This window comes from Mesoplodon densirostris, chromosome 9 (assembly GCF_025265405.1).
Source record: "Mesoplodon densirostris isolate mMesDen1 chromosome 9, mMesDen1 primary haplotype, whole genome shotgun sequence".
NCBI lineage: Eukaryota > Metazoa > Chordata > Mammalia > Artiodactyla > Ziphiidae > Mesoplodon > Mesoplodon densirostris.
Genome location: NC_082669.1, coordinates 41,808,544 through 41,836,229, shown reverse-complemented (window position 1 = coordinate 41,836,229; position 27,686 = coordinate 41,808,544). Strand labels below are relative to the sequence as shown.

Here is a 27,686-nt window from a genome sequence, read left to right as displayed (position 1 = left end):
CAGTTGTGTATGTAATACAAGACCTAAATGGAAGAGGGATTTTTATGTCACATTTCATCTTTATTTAGCCACAGTAGAACACTGTCAAGAAATATATCACTATGGAATGAATTTGTTTTCATTCATTAATTTATTCCCTTGACAAAAATTTATTAAGCATCTATTATGTGTCAGACCCTGAAGATATAGACACCTGTAGCCCTGCACTCACGGTGCTTAACACTAGCTTTCATGGTATATCGTTAAGAAGAGATCTACAGAACAAACAATAAAGAATATCTTTTTTTTTTTTTTTTTCCTTTTTGCGTTATGTGGGCCTCTCACTGTTGTGGCCTCTCCCGTCGCGGAGCACAGGCTCCGGACGCGCAGGCCCAGCGGCCATGGCCCACGGGCCCAGCCGCTCCGCGGCATACGGGATCCTCCCAGACCGGGGCACGAACCCGCATCCCCTGCATCGGCAGGCGGACTCTCAACCACTGCGCCACCAGGGAGGCCCAGAATATCTTTTTTTTTAAACAGTTTTATTGGAGTATAATTGCTTTACAATGGTGTGTTAGTTTCTGCTGTATAACAAAGTGAATCAGCTATGTATATACATTTATCCCCATATCTCCTCCCTCTTGTGTCTCCCTCCCACCCTCCCTATCCCACCCCTCTAGGTGGTCACAAAGCACTGAGCTGATCTCCCTGTGCTATGCGACTGCTTCCCACTAGCTATCTATTTTACCTTTGGTAGTGTATATATGTCCATATATACACTACCACTCTCTCACTTTGTCCCAGCTTACCCTTCCCCCTCCCCGTGTCCTCAAGTCCATTCTCTAGTAAGTCTGCATCTTTATTTCCGTCTTGCCCCTAGGTTCTTCATGACTTTTTTTTTTTTTTAGATTCCATATATGTGTGTTAGCATACGGTATTTGTTTTTCTCTTTTTGACTTACTTCACTCTGTATGACAGACTCGAGGTCCATCCACCTCACTACAAATAACTCAATTTCATTTATTTTTATGGCTGAGTAATATTCCATTGTATATATGTGCCACATCTTTATCCATTCATCTGTCGATGGACACTTAGGTTGCTTCCATGTCCTGGCTATTGTAAATAGAGCTGCAATGAACATTGTGGTATATGACTCTTTATGAATTATGGTTTTCTAAAGAATATCTTTTAAAGTTCATATCTGTGTCAGTCCACTGGAGCTGCCATAAAAAAATACCACAGACTGGGTGGCTCAAGCAACAGAAATTTATTTTATCACAGTTATGGAAACTAGAACTCTAAGTTCAAGGTGCTGGAAGGATTGGTTTCTCCTGAGGCCTCTCTCCTTGGCTTGCAGGTGGCTGCCTTTTCTCCGTGTACACATCCCTGGTGTCTCTTCCTCTTCTTATAAAGACACCAGTCCTATTGGATTAGGAACCTACCCTGGTGACCTCATTTAACATAAATTACCTTTGTAAAGGCCCTGTCTACAAATATAGTCACATTGAGCTTCAACATTTGAATTGGTGGGGTGGGGGGGATACAATTCAATCCATAACAATATCCATGTCTAGGGTTGACTTTGATTAAAATCCCAGCTCTGTGCCTTATCAACTATGTAACTTTAGTCAAGTTACTTAACCTCCTAAACTCAGTTTCCTCTTTTGTAAACGTGACTATAATATATTTTTTAAGCTATCATGGGGAATAAACTGAGTTATGTTTGTAAAATGTTTAACACAGTGTCCAACACTTACTAGGTATCCTTACTGCCCCATATCTCTTTCTTTAGATGCTGACCAAAGATATTTCCTTTTTCCTTTCTTTGGGTAATAAATTTGATTTTACTTCCTCTTGTACTGAATCTACTAATAAATTCGGTTTTTCTCTCTCGAATCTTTCCTACTCCCACCCCCACTATCAGTATTCCCAGAAAGAAAATATCTACTGGAATCTTCAGTTCTAGCTGTAAGAGTGGAGGCTTGATGATAGAAAAATATTGAACTTTTCAAATATCTCTTAAGTAGCTAAAAGGTAGTTATTCTATTCCCAAAACGGACAAATAAGAAATTTGGCTTGCAGATTCCATTATATGTAATGTGGAGTTTAAAACAGACTAAGCTATGTAGATATATTAATGCTAAAATATCTTAGAAATCAAACCACGCTAAAATAATTTCAGTGATTTTAAAATATTTGATAATTTCTAAGTTACTAAAATGCTGTATGCAGAAATGTCTGGTCCACAATAGATGATTCATTTAAAAATTACACTTTTGGGCTTCCCTGGTGGCACAGTGGTTGAGAGTCCGCCTGCCGATGCAGGGGACGCGGGTTCGTGCCCCGGTCCGGGAAGATCCCACATGCTGCGGAGCGGCTGGGCCCGTGAGCCATAGCTGCTGAGCCTGCGTGTCCGGAGCCTGTGCTCCGCAAAGGGAGAGGCCACAGCAGTGAGAGGCCCGCGTACCGCAAAAAAAAAAAAAAAAAAAATTAAAAAAAAAAAAAAATAAAAATTACACTTTACCTGATGCAATGCAAAAGTTGAAAAGATATTGAATTTCTTTTACAGTTAAACTTTTATACAACATGCCTAAAATGGTGCAGAATAAGTACGATGATGAAAAACCTCAGTTTCTTTGTTGAGTCTGGTGTCTGTCAGGAGGTTTCTAGGGGCATCTGATCATTATTTAAAGTTTAAACTCAATTATTCAGAAATGCCCTGTGGCCCTAGAAGCAGCATAGCATAGCAGCAAGAGCTTACTAAACTGCTTAGTAGTAGCCAAGGAGTTTTGATTCCCAACTTTCAAGGGGAAATATTCAAGGAATCCAAGGAGCAGTCGTGTACCACATTAACCATGCACAGTGCATATGAAACTTGTTCTGTTAATGGGCACAATAGTATTACATTTAACTCTGGGAATATTTCCGAAAGGAATCAACAAGCTGCATTTAGATTATATAAAGGAGACTGTGCCTAAATTCCTTTTCTTCTAAGTCATTCTCTTTCCCTTTTAAATACTTTCAGTACAGGTAGCTTAATTTCTATCATGTGCAGCTTTTCAGAGCCTGAGCTTTGTTTCGGGTGCCAATGATTGAGCTATGCTGGATGTGCTTGGAAAAGGCCCACATTCATTCAGGAAACTCTAGTTGAACTAGATCCATATGTAGCTAAAAAAAAATGTAGCTTTGTGATTGGAGGTAGTTTCTGACTTCCAGCATTATCACATATGATTTTTGTTTTTGGTGTACTGCAGAATAGAAAGTAATTTTGGAACAAAACTCTGGAATTTTTTTTATTAGTTATTAGCATTTACTCAGAGCTTACTGTACTATACTTTCACCATTGTGTTGTACTGTGGTAAGCACTTTACATGCATTGGCTAATTTAATGCTAATAAAGGTGGAAAGTGGTATTATCTCCATTTTTCTTAAGGCTTGGAATGGTTAATGAACTTGTCCAAGTTTGAACAGCTTTTAAGTGGAAATGGTAGTTTTCAAGGTCTCTAACTCTTAGGTCAACAAAAATAAATAAGGTGTTATTGTACTAAACATTGATGGTGGCCTAAGCAAAAGCTACCACCCAAAAGAATGGGATAAGGTAGAGGAGACATTGTCTGAAGATTGGTTCCTTGGAAACTCTGTTAAAAAGCTTATTAGAAGACTGTTGCCCTCTCAGGCCCTTCTGGCTCCACAGATTCTGTGGTTTTGTTTCTGTGACATCTGCCTTAGTTTCTGTTAAGCCAGCATGCTGTGGGCATGGACTAATGATCGTGGTGCGGAAAAAAGAAAGAAATATTATCTCTGGGCTGCCAGGTTTTAATGCCACAGCTAACCACGTCTTCTGAGTGTGGGTCCCTACAGTGCCCCCCAAGGAGGGAGCCCCGGGAAGTCAGTCCATGGGACAGTCTGGGAACAGACTGGAAACAGACCATCCATCCTCTCCCGTCTCCACTCTCCTTGTGCTCAGCGTGAATTAGAAGGGTCAGTACCACGCCCCAGTTTCAGATGCTGTTCTCCAATTGGTCGGCCATGTGATCTGGTGCAGATTTCCCTTAAAAATGAGCAATATTATAATGACATTGAGGGCAGAAGTACACAACAGGTAAGATGGTTCAGTAAGCTATAATTATACGTGCATTGTTGGGGAGACTCTCAAGATGGCGGAGGAGTAAGACGTGGAGATCACCTTCCTCCCCACAAATACATTAAAAATGCATCTACATGTGGAACAATTGCTACAGAACACCTACTGAACGCTGACAGGAGACTTCAGACTTCCCAAAATATATATATATTTTTTTACTTTTTCTCTTTTTGTGAGTGTGTATGTGTATGCTTCTTTCTGTGATTGTGTCTGTATACCTTTGTTTTACCATTGGTCCTAGTGTTCTGTCTGTCCGTTTTGGGTTTTTTTTTCTGTTTTTGTTTTTTAGTATAGTTTTAGCACTTGCTATCGTTGATGGATTTCTTTTTTGATTTTGTTGCTCTCTTCTTCCTTTAATTTTGTCTTTTTTTATTACTTTTTAATTTTTAAAAATTTCTATTTTTTATTTTATAAATTTATTTTATTTTATTTTATTTTTCTTTTTTTCTTTCTTTTTTCCCACTTCTCTCCTGAGCCATGTGGCTGACAGCATCTTGGTGCTCCGGCCACATGTCAGCCCTGAGCCTCAGAGGTGGGAGAGCCGAGTTCAGGACATTGGTCCACCAGAGACCTCCCGGCTCAACCTAACATCAAACAGCAAAAGCTCTCCCAAAGATGTCCATCTAAACGCTAAGACCCAGCTCCACTGAACGACCAGCAAGCTACAGTGCTGGACCCCCTATGTCAAACAACTAGCAAGACAGGAACATAACCCCACCCATTAGCAGACAGGCTGCCTAAAATCATAATAAGGTCACAGACACTCCAAAACACACCACCAGAGGCAGTCCTGCCCGCCAGAGACAAGAACCAGCCTCATCCACCAGAACACCAGTCCCCTCCATCAGGAAGCCTACACAGCCCACTGAACCAACCTTAGCCACTGCGGGCAGACACCAAAAACAGTGGTAACTACGAACCTGCAACCTGTGAAAAGGAGACCCCAAACACAGTAAGTTAAGCAAAATGAGAAGACAGAGAAACACACAGCAGATAATGGAGCAAGGTAAAAACCCACCAGACCAAACAAATGAAGAGGAGATAGGGAGTCTACCTGAAAAAGAATTCAGAATAATGATAGAAAAGATGATCCAAAATCTTGGAAACAGAATGGAGAAAATACAAGAAACATTTAATAAGGACCTAGAAGAACTAAAGAGCAAACAAACAATAATGAACAGCACAATAAATGAAATTAAAAATTCTCTAGAAGGAATCAATAGGAGAATAACTGAGGCAGAAGAACGGATAAGTGACCTGGAAGGCAAAATAGTGGAAATAACTACCGCAGAGCGGAATAAAGAAAAAAGAATGAAAAGAATTGAGGACAGTCTCAGAGACCTTGCGACAACATTAAATGCACCAACATTCAAATCATAGGGGAACCAGAAAAAGAAGAGAAAAAGAAAGGGACTGAGAAAATATTTGAAGAGATTGTAGTTGAAAACTTCCCTAATATGGGAAAGGAAATAGTCAATCAAATGAGGAAGCACAGAGAGTTCCATAAAGGATAAATCCAAGGAGAAACATGTCAAGACACATATTAATCAAACTATCAAAAGTTAAATACAAAGAAAAAATATTAAAAGCAGCAAGGGAAAAGCAAAAAATAACATACAAGGGAATCCCCATGAGGTTAACAGCTGATCTTTCAGCAGAAACTCTGCAAGCCAGAAGGGAGTGGCAGGACATATTTAAAGTGATGAAAGGGAAAAACCTACAAGCAAGATTACTCTACCCAGCAAGGATCTCATTCAGATTCAATGGAGAAATTAAACCTTTACAGACAAGCAAAAGCTAAGAGAATTCAGCACCACCAAAGCAGCTTTACAACAAAGGCTAAAGGAACTTCTCTAGGCAGGAAACATCAGAGAAGGAAAAGGCCTACAATAAAACCAAAACAAGAAAATGGTAATAGGAACATACATGTCAATAACTACCTTAAATGTAAATGGATTAAATACTCCAACCAAAAGACATAGACTGGCTGAATGGATACAAGAACAAGACCCATATATATGCTGTCTACAAGAGACCCACCTCAGACCTAGGGACACATAAAGACAGAAAGTGAGGGGAAGGAAAAATATATTCCATTCAAATGGAAATCACAAGAAAGCTGGAGTAGAAATTCTCATATCAGACAAAGTAGACTTTAAAATAAAGACTATTACAAGAAATAGGGACACTACATAATGATCAAGGGATCAATCCAAGAAGAAGGTATAGCAATTGTAAATATTTATGCACCCAACACAGGAGCAACTCAGTACATAAGGCAAATGCTAACAGCCATAAAAGGTGAAATCGACAGTAGCACAATCATATTAGGGGACTTTAACACCCCACTTTCACCAATGGACAGATCATCCAAAATGAAAATAAATAAGGAAATACAAGCTTTAAATGATACATTAAACAAGATGGACTTAATTGATGTTTATAGGACATTCCATCCAAAAACAACAGTATACACTTTCTTCTCAAGTGCTCATGGAACATTCTCCAGGATAGATCATATCTTGGGGCACAAATCAAGCCTCAGTAAATTTAAGAAGATTGAAATCGTATCAAGTATCTTTTCCAACCACAATGCTAGGAGACTAGATATCAATTACAGGAAAAGATCTGTAAAACATACAAACACATAGAGGCTAAACAATACACTACTAAATAACCAAAGGATCACTGAAGAAGTCAAAGAGGAAATCAGAAAATACCTAGAAGCAAATGACAATGAACACAATGACCCAAAACCTATGGGATGCAGCAAAAGCAGTTCTAAGAGTGAAGTGTATAGCAATACAATCCTACCTCAAGAAACAAACATCTCAAATAAACAACCTAACCTTACAGTTAAAGCAATAAGAAAAAGAAGGAAAAAAAACACCCCAAAGTTAGCAGAAGGAAAGAAATCATAAAGATCAGGTCAGAAATAAATGAAAAAAAAATGAAGGAAAGAGTAGCAAAGATCAATAAAACTAAAAGCTGGTTCTTTGAGAAGATAAACAAAATAGATAAACCATTAGCCAGACTCATCAAGAAAAAGAGGGAGAAGACTCAAATCAACAGAATTAGAAATGAAAAAGGAGAAGTAACAACTGACACTGCAGAAATACAAAGGATCATGAGAGATTACTACAAGCAACTCTATGCCAATAAAATGGACAACCTGGAAGAAATGGACAAATTCTTAGAAAAACACAACCTTCCAAGACTGAACCAGGAAGAAATAGAAAATATAAACAGACCAATCACAAGCACTGAAATTGAGACTGTGATTAAAAATCTTCCAACAGACAAAAGCCCAGGACCAGATGGCTTCACAGGTGAATTCTATCAAACATTTAGAGAAGAGGTAACACTTACCTTTCTCAAACTCTTCCAAAATATAGCAGAGGGAGGAACACACCCAAACTCATTCTATGAGGCCACCATCACCCTGAACCCAAAACCAGACAAAGATGTCATAAAGAAAGAAAACTACAGGCCACTATCACTGATGAACATAGATGCAAAAGTCCTCAAGGAAATACTAGCAAGGAGAATCCAATAGCTCATTAAAAGGATCATACACCATGATCAAGTGGGGTTTCTCCCAGGAATGCAAGGATTCTTCAGTATACGCAAATCAATGTGATAAACCATATTAACAAATTGAAGGGGGAAAACTATATGATTATCTCCATAGATACAGAAAAAGCTTTTGACAGAATTCATCACCCATTTATGATAAAAACACTCTAGAAAATAGACACAGAGAGAACTTACCTCAACGTAATAAAGGCCGTATATGACAAACCCACAACCAACATCATTCTCAATGGTGAAAAACTGTAACCATTTCGTCTAAGATCAGGAACAAGACAAGGATGTCCACTCTCACCACTATTATTCAACATAGTTATGGAAGTGTTAACCACAGTAATCAGAGAAGAAAAAGAAAAAAAAGGAATCCAAATCAGAAAAGAAGAAGTAAAGCTGTCACTATATGCAGATGACATGATACTATACATAGAGAATCCTAAAGATGCTACCAGAAAACTACTAGAGCTAATCAATGAATTTGGTAAAGTAGCAGGATACAAAATTAATGCACAGAGATCTCTTGCATTCCTATACACTAATGATGAAAAATCTGAAAGAGAAATTAATGAAACACTCCCATTTACCATTGCAACCAAAAGAATAAAATATCCAGGAATAAACCTATCTAAGGAGACAACAGACCTGTATGAAGAAAACTATAAGACACTGATGAAAGAAATTAAGGATGATAGAAACAGATGGAGAGATATACCATGTTCTTGGATTGGAAGAATCAACATTGTGAAAATGACTCTAGTACCCAAAGCAATCTACAGATTCAATGCATTCCCTATCAAACTACCAATGGCCTTTTTCACAGAACTAGAACAAAAAGTTTCACAATTTGTATGGAAACACTGAAGACCCCTAATAGCCAAAACAATCTTGAGAAAGGAAGACGGAGCTGGAGGAATCAGGCTCCTGGACTTCAGACTATACTACAGAGCTACAGTAATCAAGACAGTATGGTACTGGCACAAAAACAGAAATATAGATCAATGGAACCGGATAGAAAGCCCAGTGATGAACCCACGCACCTATGGTCACCTTATCTTTGCTAAAGGAGGCAAGAACATACAATGGAGAAAAGACAGCCTCTTCAATAAGTGGTGCTGGGAAAACTGGACAGCTACATCTAAAAGAATGAAATTAGAACACTCCCTAACACCATGCACAATAATAAACTCAAAATGGATTAAAGACCTAAATGTAAAACCAGAAACAGTAAAACTCTTAGCAGAAAACATAGGCAGAACACTCAGCAAGAAGATCCTTTTTGACCCACCTCCTAGAGAAATGGAAATAAAAACAAAAATAAACAAATGGGAACTAATGAAACTTCAAAGCTTTTGCACAGCAAAGGAACACATAAAGAAGTCGAAAAGACAACTCTCAGAATGGGAGAAAATATTTGCAAATGAAGCAACTGACAAGGGATTAATCTCCAAAATTTACAAGCAGCTCATGCAGCTCAATACCCAAAAAACCAAACAACCCAATCCAAAAATGGGCAGAAGACCTAAATAGACATTTCTCCAAAGAATATGCACCAATTGCCAACAAACACATGAAAGGATGCTCAACATCACTAATCATTAGAGAAATGGAAATCAAAACTACAATGAGGTATCACCTCACAGCAGTCGGAATGGCCATTGTCGGAAATCTACAAACGATAAATGCTGGAGAGGGTGTGGAGAAAAGGGAACCCTCTTGCGCTGTTGTTGGGAATGTAAATTGATACAGCCACTATGGAGAACAGGATGGAGGTTCCTTAAAAAACTAAAAAGAGAACTACCATACGACCCAGCAATCCCACCACTGGGCATATACCCTGAGAAAACCATAAATCAAAATACACATGCACCACAATGTTTATTGCAGCTCTATGTACAATAACCAGGACATGGAAGCAACCTAACTGTCCATCAACAGATGAATGGATTAAGAAGATGTGGCACATATATACAATGGAATATTACTCAGCCATAAAAAGAAACGAAATTGAGTTATTTGTAGTGAGGTGGATGGACCTAGAGACTGTCATACAAAGTGAAGTAAGTCAGAAGGAGAAAAACAAACATCATATGCTAACACATAAATATGGAATCTAAAAAAAAAAGCGTTATGAAGATCCTAGGGGTAGGACAGAAATAAAGACGCGGACGTAGAGAATGGACTTGAGGACATGGGGAGGGGAAAGGATAAGCTGGGACTAAGTGAGAGAGTGGCATGGACATATATACACTACCAAATGTAAAATAGATAGCTGGTGGGATGCAGCTGCATAGCACAAGGAGATCAGCTCGGTGCTTTGTTGCTTTGTGACCACCTAGAGGGGTGGGATAGGGAGGGTGGGAGGGAGACTCAAGAGGGAGGAGATATGGGGATATATGTATATGTATAACTGATTCACTTTGTCATAAAGCAGAAAGTAACACACCATTGTAAAGGAATTATACTCCAATAAAGATGTTAGAAAAAAAAAAAGCTTATAAATTCTGACAATTTCTCCAAATCCTTCGGTTATGGAAACCTGTAGGTACAAACTACTAGTGTAATGCTCAGACAGTTGTTGGTAATCATTCTCCCTTGGGACAACTTATCTTGATAGGGCTAATTTATTAATAAAACTTCTAACACATTCCTAGTTTTACCTCTGGCTTCAGCTTTTCTTTCTTCCTCTCTTTCCCAAATAGAGCTCTTTCTTTGTATAATTTGGCAGGAAATTCCTTTCTGTATGAAATCAATACTTCTCAAATTATATGGTGAAGAAAGATTTTTGTTTGCTTATGCTTTATTTCCTACCTGTCATAGAGTAATGTTTTTATAAAATGCATTAGAATAGAATTACTAAAATTGAGATACAAAAATATGCAAAATAAAAAATTCAGTTATTTTTTATTAGATTCAACAAGTATAAAATTATTCCAAATGGATTGCTACAAAAGTTTCTAGATGCTTGCTTGTGTTTATCTTGCAGACTGGGAATAGTCTGTGGACCACTGTGGTTCCCCGTGCCATACTTTGAGTAGCAGTATTCTAGACCAGTCGTTCTTGATATGGTTGAATTTAAATCTGCCGTCTTGTTAGTTGTTTTATATTTGTTCCATCTTGGTTTTTGTTTTTTGTTTTTTGGGGTTTTTTGTTATGGTTTGTTCTTTCCTTTTTCTCTCTTTTCCTGCCTTCCTTGGGATTGAATATTTTTTAATTGTTTCATTTTATTTCCACTATTGGCTTAGTAGTTGTACCTCTTTATTTTTTTAGTAGCATTTACACTTATTAACACTTATCACAGTGTGCTTTCAAGTAATATCACACGACTTCATGTATTATGAAGAATCTTAACAGCAGTTTATTTGCAACCCTTTCCTCCTATTCAATGTGCCTTTGTTGTCATACATTTGACTTTTACATGTGCCATGAACTCCACAAGAAATTTTTATTATTTTTGCTTGGGATAGTCGATTATCTTTTTCAAGGGAAAGAAAATAAAAGTCCCTTATATGTGCCTTCATTATTATCACTTTCAGCACTCCTTATTTCTTCGTGATAATGTGTTATTCTAAGTTTCCATCTGGTGTTATACTGTTTTTCCTAAGTGATTTCCTTTACCATTTTTTGTAACTGAGGTCTGATGGCAGTACAGTACCTCAGCTGTTATCTTTATGAAAAAGCTTTATTTTATCTTTTAAAGATATTTTTAAAAGATAGTTTTGCTAGTATATAATTCTGGGTTGACATTTTTTGTTTGAAATCTTTGATGTCATTCCATTGTCTTCTATCTTAAATACTTTCTGCTAAGAAATCTGTTATAATTCCTATCTTTGTTGAATTTTATATAATGTGTTTATTTTCTCTGGCTGCCTTTAAGATTTTTTTTTTGAGTTTTTAACAGTTTGTGATGTGTCTAAGTATGGGTTTTTTTGTTTGTGTAATTGATTTCCTGGTGGTTTTTTTTTCTAGTTATGCTTTGAATTTTTTGGATCTGTGGTTTCATTATTGTTGAGAAATTCTCAGTCACTATCCCTTCAGTATTTCTTCTGTCTCATTTTCTCTCTCTTTCCTCCTTCCAAGCATCCAGTTATACCTGAGTTAGACATTTGAGGTTACTTGATTGTCTTGTGACCTCAGCTCCCAAATACCTCCCAAATTAATATTTATCAGCATTTTTCTTTTTATTGATTTTAGGTTGGGTGTATCATTTTTTGTAGCTTTCTTTATTCTAAACAGTAGATTAAATTTAAACCAGTTGTTCTTAACTTGTGTTCATAAACTGCTGAAGGGCCATGAGTTATTTATTACAAGAAGCCTGTGAATTCATATACACACCCAACATTGTCCATGGACTGAATAAATATTATGTGTCAAAAATATGGGGCTACATTTACAAATGCATGTAGGTATTGCTGCAATTAATATGCTTGAAATTAATTTAAAATCATTGCTGAATTATAGATAACTTTCACCATGAAACATTGCTCAAATAACAAAATTTAATAGTGCAATAAAACTCTTCTGTAGTGCTGTGAATATTTTGAACATTTACTTCAAGTGTTAACCTGAGCATCCTTACTCTAGTCTTTTTCTCAGGCAGAGGCGAGAGTCCTTTATAAACACACCAGGTGTAGTATACTCTCCAACTGCCCCACCCTAAGAAATCTCCTTGAGTTAGGCCATGATCTTTGTGCACAAGAAATAACCCAGCTAGTTCCTTGGAGATACATTTTTGCCTTTTCTGCCTTAGAAATTTCAAACTGTGTAAAACGTAAGTCACCCTGGACAGCAGGAGTTATGCACTGGCAGCCCAGTAGCCAAATTCAGCACACTAATAGGTTTCTTTTGGCCTGGCTGTGAATTTTTTTAAAGTGAATTCTTGTCAATATTTAAGATTGAAAAATTGTACCTGACCCTCCCACCCTTTCCCCATTTACCTTATATTATGTTATGTCTACATTACTAGTCTGGCCCTGGGAGTCATTAGAATATATAGCTACTGCTTTAGTCCTACTCTGCATCACTTCTATATGCAAGTTTCTCCAGGCTCGTTTTTGGTACTTTGTCCTTGTTTATGGACTCGACTTATCTATATATTGGTTATCAATCCCTTTAACACCAAGAAAATTCTTTATACCCTAGTTAATATTTAAATTATACATGCTGCAGATCTGAGGAAGTATTTTAGGGAAAAAAATTGCTGCTGTTATTGCTATTTTTAAAATCATAAATTACATGACAGTATATATTATCCAGTGACAGACCTATCTATGGATAATTCACTTACTTGGGACTCTGATTATTTGGTGAACCATGTGTCACTTTTATTTTTATGTCCATTTTTATATGGCCATTCTCAGAGCAAACAATAAAAAAAAAAAAAAAAAAGAAAAGGAAAAACCTGAAAGCCATTAGGTGCTTATCCAAAAGGTTTGCAGAAGTACAGAGACTTCTGAATAAGGCAGGGCACTCAGGAAACATCTTCATTTCTTGGAAAATCCTGACCGTGGATTTTTGGTCATTTTAATTCATGTTTCTAATTAATACTGACATAAAGAAACTGAAAACAGTGGTTTTTGAAATGTTATACCTAGTTCTCAGAAGCTCAGAATCTATTCCAAAGGAAGTGAACGTTTGGAAGGGTGGATATACTCGGAAACAGCACTTCCATATGTGTACTCAACAAAATGAATCATGGTCTGTCAAAGGCCTCAGGCTATCTTGTGTACTCCCATCCTGCCATATGTGCAGGGACAAACCCAGCATCCTTATGAACAACCATTCATCAAGGATCTTGCTTTTAACAAGTAGAAATTGTCCCTTTCTTTCCCTTCCTTCCTTCCTTCCTTCCTTCCTCCTTCCTTCTTCCCTCCCTTCCATTCTTATTTTTGGTATAGATGCCAATAATCACATTTCCCTTGATGTTTTATTTTGCCACTGATACTATATACTTATTTACTTTTTGAAACCTTTAAAGAAATTGTAGTTGCTTTCTTTGATATATTAAGGAAAGATAAGTTGAACTTGGAGCAAAAGAATGGGGAGAACCGTGAAAAGTTTTTACTGGCTCTGTCACTAACATTTGTGAAACTTAAGAAACTGAAAAGAGCAGAACAGTCCTTAAAAATAAGTTTATATTAATGTTGATTCTATTCGGTGGACAGAATTATTTGGGTAAATTCAGGAAAAGGATAACATTGATAAAAATTATTCTTGGTTGTATTCCAAATAAAAAAGCAAGAGACAAAGCACAACTTTAGAAAGTAACAGTGAGAATATGAAGTGTTTACCTCCCTGTTCCCTCTCTCACCTATCCTTCTCTGTTGTCTCTGGGCTTTGTCTCTGCTTTCTCATTTTGCTTGTCCTTCTTTCTTCCTTCCCTTCCTCCCTCCCTCCCTCCTTCCTTCTTCCCTTCCTTTCTTTTCCTTTTATTCCTGCCATATTTCATAAAAGATTTGAAGCAGCTTTTAAAACAAACATGAACTCTGTGTGTGTGTGTGTGTGTGTGTGTGTTTTAAAGTAGGTATGGTAATCATTCAAAGGTGAAAATACCATGAACCAGGAATGAGGTTAGCATATTAAGTGTGCACTGTGGTATCTACTGCTTTTACGAAAGAGGGACCACAGATCTGGCTTTGAGATTTCTAGAAGCCAGTGTGAAGAAAACAGCACTGTTGTTTATAAGGTTCTCAATGTTTCTAGGGCAGGATTTCCCAACTTTGGCATTATTGACATTTTGGCCAGATAATTCTTTGTTGTACTGTCCTGTTGCACTGTAAGATGTTTAGCAGAATTCCTAATTTCTACCCAACAGACGCCAGAAGCACACCTGCCCCCTCATTTTTTTTTTTGTTTTTTTTGTTTTTTGCTGTACGCGGGCCTCTCACTGCTGTGGCCTCTCCCGTTGCGGAGCACAGGCTCCGGACACACAGGCTCCGCGGCCATGGCTCGCGGGCCCAGCCGCTCCGCGGCACGTGGGATCTTCCGGGATCGGGGCACGAACCCTAGTCCCCTGCATCGGCAGGCGGACTCTCAACCACTGCGCCACCAGGGAAGCCCTGCCCCCTCATTTTTGACAACCAAAAATGTCTCCAGAAACCACCAAATGGCCCATGGGGGGCAAAACCATCCCCATTGGGACACTGCTTCAGAAAAATGGCAAGCAAATCACAACACTCAGGAAAAGCCCAGCTATTCCAGATACAACTTGGGGTATTTAAATTTCTTGAATATTTTAGCAACTTTACATGACAGAAGTTCAATACCTTTAAAGATAAAACATTCATGTAGGTCTTAGCTGATTTATTTCATTAGGAAAATCTTTAACTCTACAAATATATTTGTTTTTTTTAAACTTATTATTTAGTTTTTAGATTTTTTTTTTTTTTTTTTCTTTTTGGGTACGCGGGCCTCTCACTGCTGTGGCCTCTCCCGTTGCGGAGCACAGGCTCCGGACGCACAGGCCCAGCGGCCATGGCTCACGGGCCCAGCCGCTCCGCGGCATATGGGATCCTCCCAGATCGGGGCACGAACCCGTATCCCCTGCATCGGCAGGCGGACTCTCAACCACTGCACCACCAGGGAGGCCCTAGTTTTTAGATTTTGATTTGACTAGCATAAAAATCAATATGAGTTAAGAGCTTATCCTCTTTTTTTCTGGCTTCTCATTTCTGCTCCACTAATTACTAGCTGAATAACCTCTTTGAATTTCATATACAAAACTGCTTAATAATAGCATCTATGTCAGTAGTTGTTGTGAGGATTGTATGAGTTAATACAGGCAAAGCGCTCTTTGCACAGTGGCTAGATCTTAATAAGTACTCTATGAGATGACAACTCTTATTATTGTTGTCATTATTATTTATAAATAATAAAGACCAGAACTTTATAGAGTAAGGGAATAAATAAGAATAATAAAACTGAAAACGTGAAATGTCCATATTAGTTTTCTATTTCTTTCTCTGTATATTTCCTGAATTGCGTTTCTGCTTTGACTTCAAGTGAATGAGATCACATATCTACCATTCCTCTTCTGTAAGTCATGTTTGAGTCAGCAGTCCTTCTTATCACCCCTCATCCTTTTTCACTACTACTGAGAGAGGTTACAACATGATGTTCTTCTTTCAGATGTGTATAGTGTTGTCTAGTGGCTACATTTTTATAAAGAGGTGTGTAACTAGTGCTTTTTTGGCCCTTACTCTCCCTCTACACTTCCTACATGTCTCCTTAGAGAGAGCACCTTCCTAATTCTTTTAGGAGCTTCAGAAATGGCTAATATGAATAATCGCTGTCTACTTCTGAATTGCTGATTTTCCCCCCATATCCTGTTCTTTTCTTTTCTTTCTTTTTTTTTTTAATCAGTGAGGTCTGTTGGCCTCTGCTGATTATTCCAAGGTTTTCACACTGCTAGTTCCTCTGGATTTTCTGAGGTCCATAATGAAGTGGAAAATGTGTATATTACCTTCTTTTAACATTATAATTTTCCAAGGTGATACCGAAGTGTTTTACTTCAATCTCATTTTCTTCTTCTTTTTTTTTTTTTTTGCGGTACGCGGGCCTCTCACTGCTGTGGCCTCTCCCGTTGCAGAGCACAGGCTCTGGACGCGCAGGCCCAGCGGCCATGGCTCATGGGCCCAGCCTCTCTGTGGCATGTGGGATCTTCCCGGACCGGGGCACGAACCCGTGTCCCCTGCATCGGCAGGCGGGCTCCCAACCACTGCGCCACCAGGGAAGCCCCAATCTCATTTTTTTTTTTACAGAATTTAAAATGTATTGCCTATTTCAGTTTTTCCTTACAGCTTTCTCTATCACTTTACCCTTTTCTACCCTGCTAAATAGATGTGAGTGGCTAGGAGTAAGAGGCAGGAGGATCTCAGTGCTGGATTCTGTACTGTCTTCAGAATTGTGTCTCTTCCTCTTTTAACTAATCTTGCTTATGGGCCAAGCTTGTATGATTCTCTACCCTAAAGCATATTACCACCTTATCTCACCACATTTGCTCAGTTTCTCACACAGTAAGACTTTTTGTGGGACACCTTCAACTAATGTTTCTGAACCTCAGTTTTGGACACATGTTAGGTCCAGACCCTCCTACATATTTATAAAGTGATTTGAACTTTTGGGGAACTGTTTCCAGATTGAAAGATTTTAATTCTGGCAGTAAAATAAGACCTCTGTGGACAGTTACTCAGCAGACTACTAAAGCTGCCTTCGTGTTTTGTACACTAGTTACATTGTCAGAAATATTTGAAAGTTGAAAGCATATTGTTTTTTAGAATAGTACATAAGGAAAAGCTTGGTGCACATTCCAGGTGAATTCTGAGGGGGGCAATAAGTTGCATATTGCTATGTTAATTCTGAAATACTGTTATACACCACCAGCCATGTATGCAGCATATCCTTGGAGAATTCTGCCCAGGATCCTGGCTAGACTCTTTTCCCTGTCATCCAACAGAGTACATTCCTGACCTTGAAAATGGGACACAGAATGATCCGTGCTTACTCATATATGTGATAAATAGGCTCTTTCTTTTTTTTTTTTTTTCCCTTCGGTACGTGGGCCTCTCACTGTTGTGGCCTCTCCCATTGCAGAGCACAGGCTTTGGACGCGCAGGCTCAGTGGCCATGGCTCACGGGCCCAGCCGCTCTGTGGCATGTGGGATCTTCCCGGACCTGGGCACGAACCCGTGTCCCCTGCATCGGCAGGCAGACTCTCAACCACTGCGCCACCAGGGAAGCCCAATAGGCTCTTTCTTTGTTCTCCTAATTATGGTGATCTTCTCTACAATTAATAATATATCAGTCTCTTTGAGTTTGAATAGCCTCCTTTCAGTTTTAAAATTCTGTCTCTTCATGATCAACTTATTATTAGACGCAGTCTCTTTAGGTAATTGCTCTGTCTCTCAGCTTCCTCTCTCAAGATGGCATTTGGGTGTCTGAGGGAAAGAGAGAGACCTGATGGGGTCCTTGGATACTCATTGTCCTCTGGATATTCAGGTTTCCAGGGCAACCTCATTAATATACCTGATTGTTGCTGATTTCCCAGCATTTAAAACTGAGGTCAGCAGCTGAATTTCTCCTGGTTTCTGATTTCACTGCAAAATGGAGCTTGATGGGGTTTGCAGGCTCCAACAGCCTCACCTCAGCTCTCCCTGTGCTGGGATCTTCCTGAGCTTCTGCTGTAGACTTCATTTGACTCCAGCCATAGTTACTCCATTTCAGGGGCTCTCCCATAGCATACACTTGGAAGACTGGGAACTTGAGGCTTCCATTGCTACCACACAGGACCCAAGAGCATCTTAGGAATGCTTCAGTCTAAACTTCCATTTACTTTTCACACTACTCCCTAGCCTTTTTAATGTGGTGCCCACACTTTGGTATAGACATGGACTACAAAAGTCCTAAGTGTAAATGACACCAAAGATTTACTTATTATCTAGTCAATTTACCTAACACATTTTCCTCTCTCTGAGATGTGCTCACTTATCATTCTTTACCTCCCCTGCTTCTGTCACAACTCTTCAGTTTGCCTTTCTCCAATATCTCATCACCATAAAGGATAGCGTCCAGCTTTTTCTTCCTGTCATCATATCCTATATATAGCCTAGGTCAGCAAGCCCTCTGCCTGGGTGTCATAGGTAGAAAGACTCTCTTCTCTGAACTGTCATTCAGAGAAGCAGTGATAGCATTGTCCTGATGCTATCACTAACATAGGATTATAATCTGAGAGCACCAAGCTTAGTTTTTAATATGTAAAGGAGTTTGGAAAAAAAATCTTTTATGACAAAATCTGGATTTTTATGCGTATTTATGAAAAATCTTTGTTTTTAATGTCAGTTTCTTTATATTCCTTTTATATCAATACTAATCTCCCTTTGATCTCATGTACCACTGCCCCATAATAATGCACATGTAATATGTATAAAAGAGTTACTAAGAACCTTCTGTATAAAAAAAATTAAATAAAAAAAAATAATGCACATGTATGTGTGTGTGTATGTGTCTGTGTGTGTGGAGGTGAATTTGTACATGCACACACACACACTTCAGGCAGAAGAATGAATTGGTGGGCAGACCAAGGGGAAGTAAATGTAGTGCATGGAAAAAACAAAGATAAAACACATTGATTTTTTTCAGATTATAATAGTTCTGGTTTTAAAAATTTGCCTTACATCCCTTAAGAACTTTAGCAAGATCTTAGTAACCAGCTAGTGTGGTCAGCAGGATTGCTTTCTGCTCCACTGCCATTTCTTTCCCTTTTCCTGGCCTAATCTATTATAATTTACATTATTTTACGTGTCCAGATCCAACTCTATCCCACTTTTCTAATAGCTCTACCTTCAACTTCCAAATGCTAGAGCACCTGTCTTCTTACAGTTCTAACCCCTTCTGGTCTCTACTTCCACCATTATTGTATTGCCAGTGCAGCTCCTTAATCCTGTTTATGTATATCCACCTGAGGTGAGTTTTTCTTGTTCTTTTCCTTTCCTGTCCAGCCACTCAATATCCCATTCCATGCCAGGAACCACCATCATTTGATGGAGTCAACCATCCTTTCTTAACTAGAGTTTTTTCCTACTGTCAGGAAGCCTTGCACAGTTGAAATCAGCTCTCATATGAAGGAGATCTTCTTGACAGTATCACAAATATAGGGAAAGGTTTTTGGCAATCTCTCCAACCAACAAGAGGGACATAGGGGGAGAAGAAATAACTTTTTGCCATTGAGAATGGCAGGAAGTGGATTTGGACATCACTTCTAATGGCAGGGATTATGTAGGGAGAGTTCATGAGTCATGCATCCTTTTTTACCATTGGAACTCTTATTAAACTATAATATGCCAAATTCATGTGGATAGGTTTTGGTAGCTGATTTTGGCGGCTGATGTCCCTGAAACACGACTTGGAACACAGTGTCGTAGGGAAATATGCTTATAAATTGACTTATAAACAAGCTTTGGGGGTGTAACCTTGCTATAGGCTGAACTGTGTTCCCCCAAAATGAATATGTTGAAGCCCTAACCATTACGTGATTGAATTTGATAGGGCATTTAGGAGGCAATTAAGGTTAAATGAGGTCGTAAGGGTGGGTTTCTAATTCAGTAGGGTTGGTGGCATCCTAAGAAGAAGAAGAGAGAGATCAGTCTCTCTCCATGTGTACTCACTGAGGAAAGGCCATGTCAGGACATAGTGAGAAGGCAACCATCTGCAAGCTGGGAAGAGAAATAAACCAGACATTAGATTGGCTGGCACCTTTATCTTGGATTTCTAGCCTCCAGAACTGTAAGAAATAAATTTCTGTTGTCTAAGCCGCCCAGTGTATGTATTTTGTTGTGGCAGCTCAAGCTAAGACAACCTTGTTCATACATTCAGAATTAAATACAATTACTCGTTTATGAATAGATTATATCTACAGAACTTACCACTATTACTACTTAGTTATAAGTTAAATGTACATAAAATATAGGTTAAAGTAGTATTTAGAGAAATGTTTTTTATGTTTAAATAGAAGCAAATAAATGAATGATAAATCCCATAGATTCCTAAAGAGAACCTGTTTAGGGATAAGCCTAAATTTTGGATGTGGCCAGAACTTCAAGCATCCATTGAGCATCTGTGTGCCTGGCACTAATTAATAACCATATCCTTATTATTATTTTTTTTACATCTTTATTGTATTATAATTGCTTTACAATGTTGTGTTAGTTTCTTCTGTACAACAAAGTGAATCAGCTATATGTATACATATATCCCCTCCCTCTTGAGCCTCCCTCCCACCCTCCCCGTCCCACCCCTCTAGGTCATCACAAAGCACTGAGCTAATCTCCCTGTGCTATGCGGCTTCTTCCCACTAGCTATCTGTTTTACATTTGGTAGTGTATATATGTCCATGCCACTCTCTCACTTCTTCCCACCTTACCCTTCCCCCTCCCCATGTCCTCAAGTCCATTCTCTACATCTTCGTCTTTATTTCTGTCCTGCCCCTAGGTTCTTCAGAACCATTTTCTTTTTTGTTAGATTCCATATATATGTGTTAGCATACGGTATTTGTTTTTCTCTTTCTGACTTACTTCACTCTGTATGACAGACTCTAGGTCCATCCACCTCACCACAGATAACTCAATTTCATTTCTTTTTATGGCTGAGTAATATTCCATTGTATATATGTGCCACATCTTCTTTATCCATTCATATGTTTATGGACACTTAGGTTGCTACCATGTCCTGGCTATTGTAAATAGAGCTGCAGTGAACATTGTGGTACATGACTCTTTTTCAATTATGGTTTTCTCAGGGTATATGCCCAGTAGTGGGATTGCTGGGTTGTATGGTAGTTCTATTTTTAGTTTTTTAAGGAACCTCCATACTGTTCTCTATAGTGGCTGTATCAATTTACATTCCCACCAACAGTGCAAGAGGGTTCCCTTTTCTCCACACCCTCTCCAGCATTTATTGTTTGTAGATTTCCGATGATGGCCATTCTGACTGGTGTGAGGTGATACCTCATTGTAGTTTTGATTTGCATTTCTCTAATGATCAGTGATGTTGAGCATCCTTTCATGTGTTTGTTGGCAATCAGTATATCTTCTTTGGAGAAATGTCTGTTTCGTTCTTCTGCCCATTTTTGGATTGGGTTGTTTGGTTTTTTTTGATACTCAGCTGCATGAGCTGCCTTGTTAATTTTGGAGAGTAATCCCTTGTCAGTTGCTTCGTTTGCAAATATTTTCTCCCATTCTGAGGGTTTTTTTTCATCTTCTTTATGTTTTCCTTTGCTGTGCAAAAGCTTTTAAGTTTCATTAGGTCCCATTTGTTTATTTTTGTTTTCATTTCAATTTCTCTAGCAGTGGGTCAAAAAGGATCTTCTTGCTAAGTGTTCTGCCTGTGTTTTCCTCTAAGAGTTTTATGGTGTCTGGCCTTACATTTAGGTCTTTAATTCATTTTGAGGGGTTTTTTTGTTTATGGTGTTAGGGAGTGTCCTAATTCATTCTTTTACATGTACCTGTCCAGTTTTCCCAGCACCACTTATTGAAGAGGCTGTCTTTTCTCCAAGGTATATTCTTGCCTCCTTTATCAAAGATAAGGTGACCATATTTGCGTGGGTTTATCTCTGGGTTTATTTCAGTCCTGTTCCATTGATCTATATTTCTGTTTTTGTGCCAGTACCATACTATCTTGATTACTGTAGCTTTGTAGTATAGTCTGAAGTCCGGGAGCCTGATTCCTCTAGCTCTGTTTTCCTTTCTCAAGATTGCTTTGGCTATTTGGGGTCTTTTGTGTTTCCATACAAATTGTGAAGTTTTTTGTTGTAGTTCTGTGAAAAATGCCATTGGTAGTTTGATAGGGATTGCATTGAATCTGTAGATTGCTTTGGATAGTAGAGTCATTTTCACAATGTTGATTCTTCCAATCCAAGAACGTGGTATATCTCTCCATCTCTTTGTATCATTCTTAATTTCTTTCATCAGTGTCTTTTAATTTTCTGCATACACGTCTTTTGTCTCCTTAGGTAGGTTTATTCCTAGGTATTTAATTCTTTTTGTTGCAGTGGTAAATGGGAGTGTTTCCTTAAGTTCTCTTTCAGATTTTTCATCATTTGTGTCTAGGAATGCAAGAGATTTCTGTGCATGAATTTTGTTTCCTTCTACTTTACCAAATTCATTGATTAGCTCTAGTAGTTTTCTGGTAGCATCTTTAGGATTCTCTATGTATAGTATCATGTCGTCTGCAAACAGTGACAGCTTTACTTCTTTTTCTCCAATTTAGATTCCTTTTATTTATGTTTCTGATCAGTGTGAGGTGATACCTCACTGTTGTTTTGATTTGCATTTCTCCAATAGTTAGTGATGTTGAGCATCATTTTATGTGCCTCTTGGCCATCTGTCTGTCTTCTTTGGAGAAATGTCTATTTAGATCTTACACCCATTTTTTGATTGGGTTTTTTTTTTTTTTGATATTGAGCTGCATGAGCTGCTTGTATATTTTGGAGATTAATCCCTTGTCCGTCACTTTATTTGCAAATGTTTTCTTCCATTCTGAGGGCTATCTTTTTTTTTTGTTTATGGTTTACTTTGCTGTGCAAAAGTTTTTAGATCCCATTTGTTTATTTTTATTTTCATTACTTCTGGGGGTGGATCAAAAAAGATCTTGCTGAAATTTACGTGAAACGCTGTTCTGCCTATGTTTTCCTTTAAGAGTATTATAGTGTCTGGCCTTACATTTAGGTTATTAATCCATTTTGAGTTTATTTTTGTATATGGTGTTAGGGAGTGTTCTGATTTCATTCTTTTACATGTCATTGTCCAGTTTTCCCAGCAACACTTACTGAAGAGATTGTCTTTTCTCCATTGTATATTCTTGCCTCCTTTGTCATAGATTAGGTGACCATAGGTGTGTGGGTTTATCTCTGGGCTTTCTATCCTGTTCCACTCTTCTGTATTTCTGTTTTGTGCCAGTACCAAACTGTTTTGATGACCATAGCTTTGTAGTATAGTCTGAAGTCAGGGAGCCTGATGCCTCCAGCTCCATTTTTCTTTCACAAGATTGCTTTAGCCTTTCAGGGTCTTTTGTGTTTCCATACACATTGTAAAATTTTTTCTTCCAGTTCTGGGGAAAATGCCATTGGTAATTTGATAGGGATTACATTGAATCTGTAGATTGCTTTGAGTAGTTTAGTCATTTTGACAATATTGATTCTTCTAATCCAAGAATATGGTATATCTTTCCATCTGTCTGTGTCATCTTTATTTCTTTCATCAGTGTCTTATAGTTTACTGAGTACAGATCTTCTTTCTCCTTAGATAGGTTTATTCCTAGGTATTTTATTCTCTTTGATGTAATGGTAACTGAGATTGTTTCCTTGTTTTCTCTTTCTGATCTTTCATTGTCAGTGTGTAGGAATGCAAGAGATTTTTGTGTATTAGTTTTGTATCCTGCAGCTTTACCAAATTCATTGATGAGCTCTAGTAGTTTTCTGGTAACATCTTTAGGATTTTCTATGTATAGTATCATGTCATTTGCAAACAGTGACAGTTTTACTTCTTCTTTTCCAATTTGAATTCCTTCTATTTCTCCTTCTCTGTGCCATAGCTAGGACTTCCAAATCTATGTTGAATAATAGTGGTGAGGGTGGACATCCTTGTCTCATTCCTGGTCTTAGAGGAAATGCTTTCAGTTTTTCACTATTGAGAATGTTATTTGCTGTGGGTTTGTCATATATGGCCTTTATTATGTTGAGGTAGGTTCCCTCTAATCCCACTTTCTGGAGAGTTTTTATCATAAATGGGTGTTGAATTTTGTCAAAAGCTTTTTTTGCATCTGTTGAGATGACCATATTGTTTTTATTCTTCAGTTTGTTAATGTGGTGTATCACATTGATTGATTTGCATATATGGAAGAATCCTTGCATCCCTGCAATAAATCCCACTTGATCATGGTTTATTATCCTTTTAATGTGTTGTTGGATTCTGTTTGCTAGTAATTTGTTGAGGATTTTTACGTCTTTCTTCATCAGAGATATTGGCCTGTAGTTTTTTTGTGTGATATCTTTGTATGGTTTTGATATCCGGGTGATGGTGGCCTCGTAGAATGAGGTTGGCAGTGTTCTTTCCCCTGCAGTTTTTTTGGAAGAGTGTCAGGAGGATAGGTGTTAACTCTTCTCTAAATGTTTGATAGAATTCTCCTGTGAAGTCATCTGGTCCTGGACTTCTGTTTGTTGGAAGTTTTAAAATCATAGTTTCAATTTCAGTACTCGTGATTGGTCTTTTCATATTGTCTATTTCTTCCTGGTTCAGTCTTGGAAGGTTGTACCTTTCTAAGAATTTGTGCATTTCTTCTAGGTTGTCCATTTTATTGGTGTATAGTTGTTTGTAGTAGTGTCTTATGATGCTTTGTATTTCTGTGATGTCAGTTGTAACTTCTCCGTTTTCATTTCTAATTTTATTGATTTGAGTTCTCTCCCTCCTTTTCTTGATGAGTCTGTCTAATGGTTTATCAATTTTGTTTTTCTTCTCAAAGAACCAGCTTCTAGTTTTCTTTTGGGGTTTATTGATTTGTTTTATATTTGCTTGCCCCCCCCCAATAATTTTAAATCTGAAGAATGAGGACTTTCTACGGTACCTGTAGCTACGTAATGGTTGAAAATTGGTTTAAAAGTATCCAACACAATGTAAATGTTGGTTTTTATTTTTTAGCTTGAACAACCATTTTCCTGAAGGCTGTATCCTCATGAAGCTCAAATAACTACTTACTTACAGTGGTTTAGTAAAAAAATAAAAGTTTCAATTTAGAGGGTAAATGATTAGGTTCTAGGGTTCATTTGATGATTCCTTTGCTTTTTAGTTGATAGTGTTGACCATGATGGTGTTGACTATGACATGGGCTGAATGTTCTTAGAAAGTAAGTGTTATTTCAGTAGTATGGTAGAAAGGCATGTGTTGTCAGGGTCAGAGCTCTGTGTGAGGGTCCTCAGACCTGCTGGGTAGCCTCTCTAAGCCACAATATGTTCATTCAATAACCACTTATTAGGCCTCAACTATGTGTTAGGCATTACAAAAATGAGTGTAATAGCTGAAATAGTAGTAGCTAACAGTTGCATATCACGTACTCATTTAATCCTCCCCAACCTCATATGCAGATGGCACTTTAAAAAGCTGCTATTTCATTGGTAAGAGAGTTAAAGCACAGAGTTGTTAATTAATTGATTGCCCATTGTCATTCACCTTTTAGTGGTGAAGTCATAATTTCACCTGGACAGTTTAATTACAGAATCTTCTCTCTTTAACACTTTTCTGTTGTTGGGAGAATCTTAATATTCTATTTATTTATTTAGTGTTCTCATTTATTATGTATTTACTCATTGTTCTTAACAGAATTTAAGTTGTTAAGGCTCTCATGAGAAAAAGCATGTGAAAATGCTTAGGAAACTGCTTAGTGCATTGTGAATGAGTTATTATTTATTGTGTTTGTTCCCTGTCATTAGGCCTCTTCACTTTAGTTCTTCTTTTTAAAAAAATTCTGTATTTTGTGTCAGAGTTCCCTTCTTTGAGCCACTTGAGAAGTCTTGATATTTGCACAGTCACAAATTTTTTTATTGCATTTCCCAGTACTCCAACTGTGTCCTAAAATAAGACTTCTACAGCTTGATACTGTTATTTTTTTATATTATGACATATTTATACATTAAAAATATGTAACATATATGACAATTATAAACCACTACTATTGCACTTTTCTTGTCCTTGTTGTAAATGTTCTCTTAATGAGTGCACAAAAAAGAGTAAAGAGCATTTTATAAAGGTAAATCCAAAATATTGGTTCATGCTTTGTTTGGATAATAATGTTCTCTAGTATAGGAGCAACCATATATTTTAATGGCCTATCTAATTTTAATAATACTAGTTTGCTCTAAGACTAGCTGCCAAACTGTACTAAATGTTAAGCTTCTACTTTGAAAGTCACATCTCTCCTTGCAGTTGAGTATTGAGAATATTTTAAGTGTGAGGACCACACACTCCCTCCGTTTAGTTGGAGAACCTGAACTGCAGTTGCTCCTTCCCACTCACTGACTGCTACTGCTACCTGCCTAATAATTGTTTTTGGCTCCACGTAAACCTGCAGCCAGAAAGGTATTTGAATTTTCCCCCTCTAGCACTTGCAAATCCGATTTTTATGTATAGCTAAGTGCTCTTAGCTTTTACTCTATCTACTACTGGGGCCTGGTTTCTAGCAAGCCTGTAGCTACGCCAGATCTGGCCTATGTAATGCTGTTTGTAATGAGAAATCTAAACAGGGAATGGCAGTGAGGCATGGCAGGAATGTGTTTCCATTGGAGAAGTCAGTGTAGAGAAAAAGTATAAGCAAAGCCATGTGCAGAAGGCCTATTCAGCTGGCCAGGACGGAAGACTAATGTTATTGTACATAGACTGTTACTGTGCCAGCCCTTCCTCACAAATTTGCTTTCTCTCTCTCTCCCCTCTCCTGAACTCCCTTCCTCCCCCCTCCCTCTTTCATCTACTCCTTCTCCTTCTCTTTCTCTCCCTCTCTTTTCTGCGGGCTCTGCTCACTGTTTGCTCAGGTGGACAGTGACACCATTTGGAATGAGCTGCACTCGTCCGGTGCTGCACGCATGGCTGTTGGCTGTGTCATCGAGCTGGCTTCCAAAGTGGCCTCAGGAGAGCTGAAGGTGAGGTCTGGATTGCATTAAGTGTGGGAAATCCAGAGAAGACGCTGAAACAGAGATGTTGTTGTTTGGGAATTGTGGGGAGTGTGGTGTGGTAATAAAAGGAAAAGGGCAGAGGGAAGAGGGCAAGGAGATGGCCACTAAGGTGTGATAATAACTAGTGTGTAGGTAGGTAGTAGCTGATCGTGCTCCCAGGGCCTTCCTCTCCTTGGGGAAACTCTGCGGTTAGGGCACTCTGTTGTATTTTTAAGAGCACAGAAATGGTGAGTAAAGCTATGGTCCAGGTTAAAAATACCCAGTATATACATACCAGTCATGCCCTCCTGGGATTCTCTTTTGAAGCGACATAAAACATATGATTACTGAGTACTGTGTATAAGCTCAGAATACCACCCAGAGAGAAGGGGGTGGGGGTGGGGAGAAAGGTAAATATCACATGGGAAGGATTGGGAGGAAGAAGGAAATTGTTGACTAGAAGGGTAATGATCCAGAGTATGTTTTTCCATGAAAGAACTTCAGAAATGAACTACGCTTTATTGTTCTTTTCTTTTTACGGTCTCTTCTTTTCTACATCATGTGAAAAGAACAATGTCCAAACCCCAACGTTTCCCAGTCTAAACAATTTATAAAAGCCAGAGACCTGACAGACGTTGACATTTTATTTGGTATTTTAACAGTGCTATTTAAAGGTATACCATGTGCATCTTGAATGCAGTTGCCCCAATAAACTTTGTTGGTGCTAACATAGCTTTTTAATGCACTGGTTCACACACTTCATAATGAAATCTGGGCAGTGATTGA

General features: G+C 38.2%; 1 protein-coding gene across 9 annotated transcripts in view; it reads left to right on the top strand.

The window, feature by feature from the left end:
* Nucleotides 1–27,686, top strand: part of HDAC9 (histone deacetylase 9) — a 579,212-nt gene that overhangs the window by 298,165 nt on the left and 253,361 nt on the right. For all 9 annotated transcript variants that reach the window (XM_060108643.1, XM_060108642.1, XM_060108648.1 and 6 more), the window contains one exon: nt 26,781–26,888. In XM_060108643.1, the coding sequence (XP_059964626.1) occupies nt 26,781–26,888 (108 nt within the window). The remainder of the gene's footprint in view (nt 1–26,780; nt 26,889–27,686) is intronic.